Genomic DNA, 14,968 nt, shown 5'->3' with positions numbered 1-14,968 from the left:
ATACCTCTCTGACCCTAGTGTGTTGGGAGCTTTTCCACTAATAATAGAATGTTTCTACTCCAAATTATTGGTATTCAGTACAATTGTATTTAATGTATACATCATAATACGTAATACATATTTATAATTTTACCTGCATTTATATAATTAATAACTGTATTTATACTAAATATTTAATATCGATACAAAAGATAGACTATATCTACTTACAACTGGTCTTGAATTCCAGTAACAGCACAGATGAGTGATATTATTCTACACTTAACTTGTTACTGGAGAAAAGGATAGAAAAGCCAAATTATAAGTTCACTTATAGTGTCATTATTACCCATTAAAAATAGGAGTAGTGTGAAGAGTCCCAGATATTTAATTTTCTAGACATTCCATCTATTGCAGTTCTTCCAAAGCATATGCATATTTGACCATCACTTTTATTTTTAACTTGTTTCCTTTTTATTACATTACTCTGAATTTCATTTTGCTATTATTCAGGGAACTGTTAAAGAAGCTGCACTGTATGGCAGACATCAGCTCCTGCAATATTCAGCTGCTTTGATTAAATTTGCTCCATCCTTCTGTTACTCTGGTTTGGGTCCTTATTTAACCTAAAGTAAAAAATGAACAGCCATCTTTTTATTTCCTTAAAACAACGGCAGTCAGAGAGTTTATGTTATGAAAAACAGTGAATAACTGTTCCCTAGATATTTTCTGTCATCTTTGCCTTAGCCGTAACTAAGTGTATAAGCCCTATAGAAAAGTTGAAGTCAGACTGAAAATGAAGGACTTTGTCTGTCTGTGTTCTGCTCCTTCCTTGTGATTACTGCAGAAACAAGTTCTATAGCCCTTGTTGTGTGAATAGAAACATGAAAGGGGTGGTGTTAACAAAGTGGTAGGGAGGAAAGAAAGCAAAAAAATTCTGTCGGGTTGGTTGACACTTAATGAATCTCTATACTTTGATTTTTATTTGTTTTTACTTCAGAAAAGCAGTAGATAAAACTGAAGTAGAACTAAAATCTGGATGAGTAATATTTTACTGCAGAAAGCAAACATGTTAATTGTTGAGATACATGAAAACCGTGTGGTAGATTCATGGTGAGACATCATGTCTTCTGTGATATTTTTAAGGAATGAACACAAAGTTAGGCTTCCGTCTTGTTGCCTGTAAATTTATTATCGAAAAACGTATCTTTATGACTGTTACTCAGTCTTAGTTTTCTGTGTTCATAACGATGCGGTATTTATTGTTCTCATTAATTATTAATCCTTAAACTAGATGTGTGCTACCAGTCATGTCTCCAAAAAAACTTTAAAACAATTAAGAAGTGAGGTGCAATGACTGTCCAGGGCCTACAGCGCTATGCACATCACTATGAAGAATGTGGATATAAAGAATAACTATATTATGTCAAGTTTGTGAAGCTGTTTTCAGGACTTGGAAATTTGAAATTTTGAAGCAGTGTTACAATGAGCAATTTCCACACTTTATGTGTAGAAGTTTGTTTCATCTGTGGTTTTCAAACATTGTTAACACAAAAATGCATAAACAAGACCTGTAGGTTTTTTTTGTGAAGAAAACAATAGATAAAATAATTTAGGAAGCACTCACTTCACATGCGAACTGCAGTTCATACAACAAGCATATTTGTGTTTGCACCTCTTATTTTCTATTCATTTGCTGATTTATGTATTTGTATTTTTTTTTGATACTTCAGATATTTGTATATTTTCCTGTAGTGTAATATTACCTATAATGATTCAAAACTGGAACTATAACATGTTTTTCGGTAACACCAAGTGCTCTGGTAATGTATAATATGGTGTATGTATGGTTCTTTATTTGTAGTCAAGAGATTTATTACATTTATTTACAAACAATGTTTGTATGTATTTTCTCTATAGGGATTGTTTGGCATTTTGTACAGAACCAGTCTGTGCAAGTTTAGCTAATGTTCTTGGCAGCTGGGACAACCTACCTTCTCCTTTACCATCTGACATTAAAGAATACAAACTTTATGATGTGGAGACCAAATATGGTTTGCTTCAGGTATGGCATAGGTTCTCCTATAATTTTTGAGTGCTTTTAGTATTAATACTTGTTCTATGAAGTTTATAAACTGCCAAAATTTTGTCTGCCTATTGTAAATCAAATAATTGGGACGTGAGAGATGATAGTGCTCTAATCACTATAGGAGAGCATGAACACTGGAGATGCTGAGTTGTTACTGTTTTTGCTTATTCTGACATGGAAAATAAAAAATTGAATGAATTTTTATTTTCCATATAAATGTCTGTGCTACAGCAGTCTGTCCCATGTGTGAATCTTTACCTTCTGTGGACGAACAGTACCTCGCAGGTTTTATTTGGTGAATATGTTGATCAATTTTGGAAAGCATTTTTGTCTTAATGCTGTGATAGTTAATTGGCATTATTAATCTCATCTGCTGACTGACCATCTGTCTTTAATTTTTAAGACATAGCATAAATAGTGCTGAAAGCTTGATTCGTAGTTGACTTACCAATTTAACTGTGATCACAGGAACAGAATTTTTGTAAATATCTTACAGGATATTTGGGGAAATATTTAACTTGAAATAATAATCTTTTATTAACAGGTTTCTGAAGGCTTGTCATTTTTGCATAGCAGTGTGAAGATGGTCCATGGCAATATTACTCCTGAAAATATAATTTTGAATAAGAGTGGAGCATGGAAAATTATGGGCTTTGATTTTTGTATCCAGTCAACAAATCCATCTGAACAGGAGGTAATAGATATTTATATTTATCATGATTAAATTTCAAATTCAGATCTTTGCCTGAAACCAGTTTCATGACCCTGCATTTCAGTACAGAATCATTCACCTCTGTATTTTGTTAGCAGGGATTTTGAACAGGTCTGGACTGAAGTGATGCCTTTGGTCATCACAGAGGAGCCTGAGTTGACTCAGTGGAGTCAAAATAGACTAGTGATGGTTTCAGACAGAGGCCAAAGCCTGTGCCGCTTCTGGTCACCTGCATATTGGATGACATGCAAAGCTACATGATTTAGTCTGTTGCACCCACGCAGTGTCTGGTCACTGCCTCCTAAAATGAATTCCCATCATAGCCCGTGTTTCCCCCTTACAGCAGTGCTTTGATTTATATCACACTTCCCAGTTCTAATACTCAGCTGCATCAGCTAATCAGTTCAAGTTTCAAACACAGATTCTTAACAGTTTTGCTGTACTCTGTTTCATTCATAGTTGAATTTGAGTGGATTAATTTTTTTTGCTGCTCAGGTTTCTTATATAAAATGTTCTTTAAAAATTCCTAATAAATGTACTTTCTTTTACTTGTAGCCAAAGTTCCCTTGTAAGGAATGGGATCCAAACTTGCCATCCTTGTGTCTTCCAAATCCCGAATACCTGGCACCAGAATATATTCTCTCTGTGAGCTGTGAGACAGCCAGTGATATGTACTCTTTAGGAGCTGTTATGTATGCAGTCTTTAATAAAGGGAAACCAATTTTTGAGGTCAACAAGCAGGATATTTACAAAAGCTTTAGCAGACAGCTGGATCAGGTATTTGTTCTATTTGTGACTATTATTCATTGATTTTCATATTGGAAAACGTAAACAATCTGATAATGGTGTCTTACCTTGCATGCTATCTTTATAACAAGAAGAATCCTAGCAAAATATGGGAAATAAAAATAGATGTAGAGTAGGTCACATATGCCAACTTTATAAACTACAAATTTAATTTTTCACCTGGTTTCTCTGTAAACCTGTTGAATGTTGGTCCTGTGCAATAAATACATGTTGAGGTGAATAGTGTGAAACCCAAGGCAGTGAATGACTTATGTAGAACTGCTGAAGATGGCTGACTTTAGAGTGATTTGATCACTTGACTTTGCAGTTGGTTTCCACTTGGCTATTTCACATGCTTTGTGGACAATGAATATTAACAGAAGACAGTTACCTGGGTCAGCTGACATAATGTACGTTCATATGCAAGTTTCCTTTGTCGTAACTTCTTTGGGTGCCCATTGCCTTAGTCATGTGTACTTTATTTTAATGTGTGTAGGCAACACCTCAGATAATAACATGTACCTGTTTAAAAATGCTGAGTTTGTGTTGTCTGATGACCTGAACAAAATGAGAAGCTGGAAATAGGGGGATGTGACCTGGGCAGGTGGGCTGTTGGGGGACAGAGGGAAGACTAAGAGGCATAAGAAGCAAATGGGTTATAAAAAGGGAGAAGGGAGGGATGTAAAGTCCTATTGTATATTGGAAATATTTATATGCAGGATTTTCTGACTTCATGGTGCATGTTCTTCAATTACTTACACAGCTGAGCCGTTTAAGCTCCAGTAGTCTTCAGAATATACCAGAGGAGGTGCGTGAACATGTAAAGCTACTCTTAAATGTAGCTCCAGCAGTCAGACCAGATGCAGATCAAATGACTAAGGTCAGTTCATGGAAAATACAGTACTCGTAGGAAAGAGGGAATATAATATTTGATTTATAGAAACAACAGAGTTATTTTAAAGTGTTTTCCTGTTAATTATTTCTGTTGAAACGTTAAATATTTTTAAACTGTTTTGGAAATAATTATGTTAGTTGATGCTAAAAGTTGTCCTTATGCTGACCTCTCTTAGCATAGAAGAAGTGAGTGCTGATACAGAGTTTAGAATAATAATTCACAGTGACACTATTTTATAGCTTTCTAATTCATTTGGACGCATTTTCTGTGCTGTCTGTTTATACAGTTCAGTCTTTAAAACTGTATTGGAAGGATTTTAAAGCCATAAAATGATAAAGGGCAATATATGTAAGGATTAACTTTTGGCTTATGATTTTCAGTGTATTCATAAAAATGTAGACAAGTAGCTTAAAATATAGTTGGAGCTTACTTGCCATACTAAAGCAAAAATTAATTGCAAGTAAGATAATTTAAGTTTTAATTTGACAAACTCTTCCTCCACTTTCCTATGTGAAAGCAGATCTTAAAAGCATGCTTCTTCCTTTGTCTTACACTCGATCTTCTCATATCTGATAGCCTTTCAGGTTTCTGCTTATAGATTTGCTTAGCTAAGCAGTTTTCTTCTTTTCATGTCATATAAAAAGATTGTATGGAGAGAAATAAGTGTCTTAACAGTTGGAAGAAATACTGAGTGAAGAAGGGAGGCAGAAGCAGGTAGTGGTTCTGCCAACGTACATGCTGAAAGATGGGAAGTGAGGAAATTGTCAAATATTACTCAGGTGTCAACTCACTTATCTCAAGGACTGCGGCAAATTAATCTGTAAATGGTTGTATTAAGCAGCATAGTTTTATAAAGATGTTAAGTCTCTTATACCATATCTGCACTGCAGACTGAATAGTATGGTAGAGTTATTACAGCTTTAGTTCTAAAAGTGGTTTGTTATGGCCAGCATGGCATGAACTAAAACGGAGCTTGACCGTTTACCATACTAGTTTTAACTAGTTTGTGTTAACCTGTGTAGAATTCCATGATCATGTGCATTTTTGTGTGTGATCTAGAAGACAGAATGTGAGTGCAGACTAGCTTCAATTCTCTGCTGATAGTTTCTTTTCTCCAATCTGCTTTTCTGATTCTTTTCTTCTTTATTGCTCTACTCTTATCAGCTTCTCTTTCTGCCCTACAGCAGAGCTTTTTAAAATGCTTTTATATCCTTTCCCTTTGCACAAATTTTTCAACTGAAAACAAGTTTCTGAGTAATTCAAAAGACCGTGCTTTGTCTTTAACTGTTGTGAGCCTGTGAGGTTTGATAGATCCCTCCGTAAAACTGAGAGCTAGCAAGAAGGATGAATCTTACCACTGCGAGTTTTCAAATGCAGAACTTTTCATTCCAGTCTGTGTAGATCTGGTGTAGGCACTCTTCTACTCTTTTTGTTCATTTGCTAACTCAAAGCTGAATATTTGGGGATGGATTTTTCTATAAATAACTTATTATACGTTTTTATCAATCTTTCATTAATGATGCAGCAGCTCTATCAGTATTAGTGTCACGTTCCATGGCTATAGATGAAAGCCCCTGGTATTTTTTTGGTGCTGTTTTTGTAAGCCTGGTCTATGTATATATATTGTTACACAAAACTTAAGAAGGCCTGTGCTCTCTTTGCTGAAGTAATGCAAAGATGGGAGATCATGTGAGAAATCATAGTGGACAGGATTTACAAGTGGATCTGAATACTGGAGAGAAATTTATATAATTACACATTTATTGCATATAAATGCTTGTTGATACATTGTAAGTTCCCAGGGGTGGTAGCCAGATCTGGATGGCCTAGTAGGTGATGCCTTTTTGTAATAGTAAATAGCATAATTATCCCTAGGAGAACTTTTATTCAAGATTTTTACTTTGAATTCATTTTTTTGTAGACAAAATGTTATTTCATATACAGTGAATTAACTTAGTTGCACATAATGTGCATGGATTTCTTTAAAATGCTAGGAAAATTCTGTCTTCATAATCAAAGTTTACCTATGAATATTACGCTACTTAGTATGTAAAAATGTACTTTTCTAGTTGTTAGTCGCAGGTACATAATTGTAAAGGTTTGCTATAGGGCATTGAGAAGGTAAATAGATGTCTATATTATGGAATCTTTGTAACAGTGTCAGTGCTATCTCCCTCCAGGTCACAAGCTTTTAATCTTATTTTTAGATACCATTCTTCGATGATGTAGGAGCAATGACGCTTCAGTATTTTGATTCATTATTTCAAAGGGATAACCTTCAGAAATCACAGTTTTTTAAAGGACTACCAAAGGTTCTGCCAAAACTACCTAAGGTATGTCTGTATGATGTCTTGAAATAGTGGGGTTTAAAATATGTGACTATCTGTTAGCATTCTGAATCTGGGAACACTGGACTTTGTGTAGCATTGTACCATAACAGACTGCTGTGAGATTGTCAGAGTAGTAGGAAAGAAGGGGAGATTAGAAAATAATTGCTGCAGAAATATTCCTCAGCTACCAATAATTCTTTAAATGCAAGATGTCAAATTGTGCTACCAGGATGTGTAAGGAACCATCATTTGCATGTCCTCTTATAGTTCATCCCACTTTGAAAGGGAGTTGTTTTCTCTCCACTTACAAGTCTTTCTCTTTGTTTCCAGATGCTATCATAGCTCTTTGAAGTCATCTCACCACCTTTTCTCCCAATAAGATTGCTTTAAGTTTTTTTTTGTAGCAAGGCAGTTGGAGAGAGTTTAAAATGTTGAATAATGCAAAGCTTCCATCACTCAACAGACGAAGTGCTTTCTTGTGCTAGCCATGCCCAAACATCTCAAAGGCAAATGTCTGGCATTACAGATTTCTCCTGTGTAGTGTTAGACTCTATGTCTAGACTGACTTCCTTTCCTTTTGTGGTATTGTTTAATTTAAATAAGGCATAATACATATGTGATAGAAAATTAATATTAATTTATTACATAATAAAATAGCTGAGCTTCTCAACCATTGCATTAAACTTCTTTATTTTGAATTCTGTTTTCAGCTACACAGTGCAGAATTCAGACTTCATGTTTAATATTCATTTTAATTTAGTAATTAGTAATTTAGTAATGATCAGAAATCATTGATGCTTTGAATTTGGAAATAGATGGGATGTATTTCATCTAACTTTAGACGGCCGTTGACTGACCTAATAATCTTTAGGGCGTTCATTTTTTTTTTCTATCTTGAAAGTATATTTTATGAGGAAAGGGATTGTGCCCTTGAACTGTGTATTTCTCTTTATTGACTTTAAAAGCATTTAAGGATATCTAGCTCTACAATACAGTGTAAATACCTGTTTTTTTCAGCAGAATCCCATTTAGGGAATGTACCTGCAGTTTTACAGGGAGGCATAGTAGGATCATGTGTTTCGTCAGTAAGTGATGTGGTACTGAAAAACTGATGACTTTTGGGGAGTGGTAGCGTCTTTTTTAAGGGTATTTTTTTTTTTAAGAAAGCATATAGAATAAGGTTTTTGTAAGTCAGATATGTGACTAGAAGTCCTGTTTTCTGTACAGTTACTTGCTTTTTGTTGACCTTTGCAGTTGTTACAGTCTCCAGTTATGTTTTGAGTGAAAACAGGGAAAAGTGAGCAAAGTAGCACAGTTGAAATTAGCTAGAGTATGTGGTGAAAATAAGAGTTCAAACTTGAAAATTGTCTGTCTGCTTTTTTGTAAATATCAGGTTAATACAGTAGCTGTTGAGCTGGCACAGTGTTGTCTTACTGCAATGCAGTGCGATGTCATGCATGCTTGTTTTTTTCCTTTTAGCGTGTTATAATTCAGCGAATTTTGCCTTGCTTGACTTCTGAATTTGTGAATCCCGATATGGTACCCTTTGTCTTGCCTAATGTTCTCCTAATCGCTGAGGAATGCACCAAAGAAGAATATATAAGGCTTATTCTGCCTGATCTTGGTCCTGTTTTCAAGCAGCAAGAACCAATCCAGGTATGCTAGTATTTTTCATATTACACTTTTTCTCTTCGGTATTTTTTTTTCCCTGAAAAATGACTAATTTTTTTATCTCCCTTTCCAGCTTCACACAGATTGTCCAACCTGCTCTGTAGTTATCCAAGCAGTCAGTCTTGATCCATACATTATTTTTTTTTTTCCAGGAAATTCACTAGGCCTCTACCCCTGCATTTTTAAATGGGTTTTCTGAGGGTATATTTGCTTTTATGGATGAGATTACATTAGCAAAAAAAGGAAACATTTAATTTACCACTCAATTCTCATTTTGGGTTGGTTGTAGAAGGTGTATTTGTAAGCATTTTATCACTTACCTAGCCAATCTGAATAGGGTAGTACAGGACAATATTTGCACATATTCTACCAGTAGCTGAACCAATTATTTTTTTTTTTCTTGTATCCAGATTGCTGACACTGGGATCATGAGGTGGAAAAGTCGTAACTTTGACACTCTCAGAAGTGCTGTTTATTGATTATAATAAAATAGTGTTTATTTGATATTGTTTACATGCATAAAAGTAGTAAGAGAGCATTACTGTAGAGGAGCAAAACATTTGCATCGTTTAGTCAACAACATGTGTATGATGATTCCTGAGAATTCTGTCACCAGGTTGGGCACTGTGCCTCCACAGACAAAAGGCAGCTACGCATTCCTTCTAGCTCACCTAGTTTTATTGCTGGATGCTCTTATTTCTCTGCAGAGCACTTCAGGGGCAGGATAGACATAGGAATGAACAAGTAGACGTGTTATTTTTGGGTTTCAGAAAACCAGATCAGAGAACTCTCATTATACTGGGAGGGGAGAAAGGGGACAATTGTATAATTGAGAATACCTCAGAAATGTTCTTTACTTTTGGATCACTGAGGATTTCTGTTATCTTTGTTGTTGTCTTGAAAAAATTAAACATCTAACTAACCAAAAGCCAGCGAACATCTTATTTGTGCTGTTTCACCCTACAAGGTAACATTGTCTTTTGCTACCTTTAATATGAGATTTGTGAGACAATCCTCACTGCAAAAAGTTTGTTTCAATGTTATATCTGGAGCATAGTGGGCACAAAAACTCTTTTATTTCTTGAGAAATGAGGGAAGCAAAATAACAAACTTCAGGTCAGCTCATAAAGAGCGAGCTTTGTGAAGTTTTCCTGTAGCTTTCTAGGTACTGTATATTAGATTCTGATGTTGACAGTTTTAATGCACACTAAGTACTAGATGGCTTGTTCCACTAGTATTTCTGTGGTCTTTTTTGTATGGGAAAGTTTGTTTAAGCAACCTAGGACAGGGTTTCAAAGTTAATATACCAGGAATTGAGGAAAAAAAAAATAAAGGTTCAGAATGCCAGAGGACAGAATTCCATGTCTGACTGTTTTTGTGCGAGACAAAAGCATTCAGTTCCTTTGTGTTTCTAACTCATGGAGAGGCGCAGACAGGGAAGGTGTCAGTATTTCTTCCAAACACACTCTCAAGATGTTTAGATTTGTTTGCAGCCTGTTACTTGGCATTTGTAGGGTACTTAAGTTAGGAAGTGAATGTTTCATAGGGAGGCTCCTGTAATTTAGTATGAAGAAATTGTTATCCACTGTTCATTATGTATTTGTATGAGGGAATTTATAATATCAACGTGGAATACTTAGTGAAACTACTAATTCTTCTTGTGCTGTTGGAGTTTGCACGGAGTAACTAGTGTACTGTAAATTACCATCCTTACTCTGACATGGCTTCCCGGTGTAGGTAAACCCTTAATTTAGGGGAATCCACAGAGAGTTAGCAATGAAGTACTGCAGATTCATATTCTAATTCGGTACACCAAAGAGTACCCTGAGAAGTACTGTGTTCTGCATTAATGAATGAAGCACATCTTTAGCATTATTGTTGAGTGCATCTGCTGCTACTTGCTTATTAAATGGTGTGTTTGAATCTATGACTATGACATCCTACTGTCTACTTAAATAGATAAAAAAGCATCAAATATGATGTTAAAAAGCTAAAAATAAAAGGGGCTCATTGGAACAGCATGAACTACATTCAAGTTAAAGACATGTCGAGAAAGAGATCAAAACCAATTCAGCTTTTATGTTATCTTAGTTTAAAAGCTTTGACAGCCAGTGGAAAACAGCTGAACTGCTTCTGTGAAATCTAAATGACTATATAGTACAGTGTTTAACTTAAAAGCAGTATGTTATATGTTCACATATCTGGTTCTTATTTTAAAGAAGCTTTTCTAGTTCTTAAACAGCAGGTTTCATTCATGTTCTTTTCAAATTTGCAAAAACAATCAAATGATCCTTCTCCAAAAATATATATTTAGCTAACATAGAGACTGTCATGCCACAGTATTACATGGTTGCCAGACAAGAGAAAAATGTTACGAGTACATGGATGTTTAAAAAAGCCAAGTTGAGGACAATTAAAAATTCTTTATCCAAGAATAACTATAAAATCTAAGTTTTAATCTCATCTGGTCCGTCTCACCCTAATTCTCCCAAATTTGAGTATATTGAATCAATGTTCATGGAATGAAAGAATGAATGAATGAATGAATGAATGAGTTTCTCTGTGTGAGTGTGCTTACAGTTTAGGTAATTCTAAATATGCAATAAGAAAGGTGCAGTTTAAAATAATTTCTTTATCTTCTCTGTAAATGAAGCAAATGAAAGGGGAAACCTGTGGTCTTGGTACACTTGTATTTCTACACTGAGGCTTCTGTTTTATTTGACACACAAGTACTGACTGATACATAATTTTAGACTTGAACATTGAAATATTTTCCTCCTGTGAAATACTTGGCTTTTTTATTATGAATGTGATACATTCACCACTATTTATCCATCTAGTCTAACCTGTTTTCTAAAAGGAGTTCACATATCAATGGATAAGGTCACCTGTAGCAAGTTGTCTCAGCTGTCTGAGACGAGACCTGAGTCTTATGAGTTACATAGCTCTGTGTATTGGAGACTGAACCAGGACAGGTAATTTAGAATAGCACCTAACTTTTAGATGGCTGAGCCTAAGCAAGATGAATCTTACTATGTAAATGTGCTACTCTAGTGTTGCTTTTTAGGTTAATGTGATGAGGTTTTTTGTTTGGGATTTTTCATTGTATGATATGTGAAATATTAATAGAACAAAGCTATTTTGTGTCCCTGTAGTAGCTGTAATATTATTTTCATCGTGTCCCTATTTTGGTTCTAGATGCAGATGGAATGCAGCTTTTATGTGTGGAATTGTGATCAAATGCTTTAGGGATGGCATTTGAGGCATAGTTTTAAAAGGTTAGCTTTTTCAATACTGATGTGTGTATAGAGATTTTTTTTGTGGGTGGATTTTAACAAAAAAACATGTTGTAAACAGAAACAAGACCTCCCTCCTTTGCCATTATGATTTCTTATTTCAGAAGCATTAGTCTAGAACACCCATTATTTTGTTTTATTTGTATTCGCTGGTTTTAAAATGCAATAATATGTCAAAGTGTTTTTTGTCTTCCATGCCTTCAGGCAAGCAACATGGTAAGTGATCACATTTACTGAGTTACAAGAAAACTTCTGGAGTTTTTGTGATATGATAGAACACACTTTAATTTTAAGTGTGTATTTCTGGAGTTAAAACTTTTGGCTTCTGAATTGTCCTTCTTCTAATAGATCTTGTTGATCTTCCTCCAAAAAATGGACTTGCTTCTAACCAAAACTCCACCAGATGAAATAAAGAACAGTGTTCTACCGATGGTTTATAGAGCCTTGGAAGCACCTTCAATTCAGATTCAGGTATAGTAATTGCAGCCTTTATTTCAAACATTTTTTTTAATGTTTTCTTTAAGCTGATGTGCCAACTTTTTGTATAACCCTGTGTTCGTTTACTTGGAAAAAAAGATAAAGCTGTGTAATATTCCTAAATGTTGAGATGAATATTATATTGAAGAAAATTTGTTTCAGTAAAGTAAAATTTAGTTCCCATATTTTCTCGGGAGAAACCATTTGATTGTTTTTCTAATGCTCTTATCTTAAATTCTGACTCGCCACCATAGCAAAAAGTAAGATGTGCATTTATAAAGCATTGCCTGTGCTGCAGAAACGATGCAGGCATGTGTGCTCTTATCAGCCAGTGAAAGGTGGCTTATTCTGAGGTCCCACTGGTAGGAACATGTGTGCTTGCAGTTACCTCAGAACACTTGATGTGCTGTAAACTCATATTAATATACCTTTTGGTGACATTTTTATGTACACATATTTTAATTTTCCTTTTTATCTGCTTTTCTAAGGTCCTTTTTTTTGGAAATCTTTCTTCCACTGGAATTAACTTCCAGTTAGCCAAAGGCATTCAAGAGTGGGAGTGGGGAGATAGACAAAATATTTCTTAAAGAAGGATTTGGATAATCAGATGTGACTTTCACCCTTGCAAAGTCTTTGCAGTATTACAGAGAAAAGTTTTTGTTTCTAAATACCTGCCTTGAGGATTTTCTGCATCAGGAGTTTGGTTACTCTGGTATTTACTTGCAACCTATACATAATATTGCTGTCTCTTATTTTTTGAGATGGGGCTGAAATTGTGTATTTTTATTTCTCTGTTGCTTATGTATGTTTAATCTTTATATGCTCTTGATATGCTTTCAGCCTATTATTGTGCTGCTGCAGTGTTGTTGATAGTACTCATTTGGATTGTCTTGACTTATGCAGGAAACCGTTATGGTTTGATGTAATAAAAGTTGTTTTTTATATGAAGATGTCGTGAAAATTCAAGATATTCTTGCTATCCAGATATTTTACTATGAATACTCTTTTTGAAATTCATTTTCCAGGGTTTTCTCTGCATGTGATGATGCTTTATTATTCCAGCTGTTTTTGAGTAACTTCTATAGATTAAGGTCAGCTTAGTTGAACATGGTCTTTCCTTAAAAGGAAAGCTTAAGGAGACATTTTAAACTAATTTTGAGCTTGAGTAATATTAGTACTAATTTTATAAATGTGCATGTTTCTTTTAAACTTACGTGCAATTTTTTTTTTACAGGAGCTTTGCCTAAACATAATTCCCACATTTGCCAATTTGATAGATTACCCATCAATGAAAAATTCATTAATTCCAAGAATTAAAAATGCATGTTTGCAAACTTCTTCTCTTGCTGTAAGTATTCTAATAGTTCTATCTTTCTCAGGCCTCAAAAAATGTTGTTACCTTTAATTACTTGGGCTTTTCTGCTGTTGCATCTTTAAAGAAAAACCCATTGGTGTACTTTAATTTCCTTTTGAGATTTTTTTTTTTACTTTTTAGAAATACAAACCCACATTTATTTTTTTTATGCTAACATTTTTTAAAGTTACTAGCAATTTATTGTTGTTAAAAATATGGTAAAAATTGTTGAAGTGTGTTCCAGAATAACAGTGTTTGTCCTCCAGAAAAGCCAAGATTTTGTGAGCAGTGTGTAAATATATATGCTTTCCTTTCATGACACCAGAGGGGTTTTTATGATAACTTGTCTTGAATTTTCAGATATGAACATCATAGTTTTCAGCAGCACCTGTTTTCTCCTAAGTGTGAGTTTTGTGTGGGGTTTTTTACATCAGCAAAAAGATAGTAAAGAGTTTAATTCTTGTCGTAATTCACAGGTCCGGGTAAACTCATTAGTGTGCTTAGGCAAGATTTTGGAGTACTTGGATAAATGGTTTGTGCTTGATGATATTTTACCTTTCCTACAACAAATTCCATCCAAGGAACCTGCAGTGCTAATGGGAATTTTAGGTAATTAATATTTTCAACTTTCTCCTCTTTTGTACTTCGACATTGTAAGTCTGAGAGCTTTCTGTATTATCATTGGTAATCTTTACATAGTGTGTTGCTACAACGGCCATTAAAAAGTTCCAGTTTCTGGTGCTTCAGTTCGTCCCTGTTCACGTACATTATATATTGCTGTTACTTCTGAACACAAGTGCATATATTTGTAGCCTTCAAGGCCCAATGCAGTTCTGCATTTCTCCTTGCAGTTTTTGGGCTGTGATGCTGTCCTGGGCTGTGTGGTCCCCACAGCCAGAGAGGCTGTTTTCCTCAGAAGAGTGTGTGATCTGTCTTCTTTCAGATGCTGCTGGAGCTTTTAAGATGTTACTGTTGGCTTCTCTTACCACTCTTGTATGCCAGACGCTATAAATGATTATCTACTATTCTACTGCTCTTCACAGCAGGTTTTGTTAGACTCGTTTTGTTGGACATTTAAGCAAACGTGGTTGCCCTTGCACTGAAATGGAACGTTGTCTGGGTGAGGTTTCACAAAACAGCTGACAAAACCTGATGGCTTGTTGCTTCTGGAATGGAAGGCTTCACTCCCAGTTGTGCTTTCCTAGTGCCACTCTGGCGTTTGCCTAACTCAGGAACTATGATTTTAACAACTTGAAGGTGACCAGATGACCGAAGTCACTGCCAAGAAAGAGGTGTGACTGCGTGGCCAAGTCCAGAAGACAGTGACCATTTCTCTTACTGATGACAAAGTAGTAGACAGAAGACAACTTGTAGCAAGC

General features: G+C 35.1%; 1 protein-coding gene across 2 annotated transcripts in view; it reads left to right on the top strand.

Annotated features, from left to right (window-relative positions):
• SCYL2 (SCY1 like pseudokinase 2) overlaps positions 1-14,968 on the top strand; it is a 35,828-nt gene that overhangs the window by 14,837 nt on the left and 6,023 nt on the right. For both annotated transcript variants that reach the window (XM_082076104.1, XM_082076103.1), the window contains exons 4-12: positions 1,900-2,044; positions 2,613-2,762; positions 3,336-3,557; positions 4,330-4,446; positions 6,669-6,794; positions 8,271-8,447; positions 12,107-12,229; positions 13,470-13,583; positions 14,066-14,198. In XM_082076104.1, coding sequence (XP_081932230.1) covers positions 1,900-2,044; positions 2,613-2,762; positions 3,336-3,557; positions 4,330-4,446; positions 6,669-6,794; positions 8,271-8,447; positions 12,107-12,229; positions 13,470-13,583; positions 14,066-14,198 — 1,307 coding nt within the window. The remainder of the gene's footprint in view (positions 1-1,899; positions 2,045-2,612; positions 2,763-3,335; positions 3,558-4,329; positions 4,447-6,668; positions 6,795-8,270; positions 8,448-12,106; positions 12,230-13,469; positions 13,584-14,065; positions 14,199-14,968) is intronic.

Source organism: Streptopelia decaocto (assembly GCF_964273445.1).
Source record: "Streptopelia decaocto genome assembly, chromosome: 1".
Taxonomy (NCBI): Eukaryota; Metazoa; Chordata; class Aves; order Columbiformes; family Columbidae; genus Streptopelia; species Streptopelia decaocto.
This window is presented reverse-complemented; position numbering and strand designations above follow the sequence as displayed.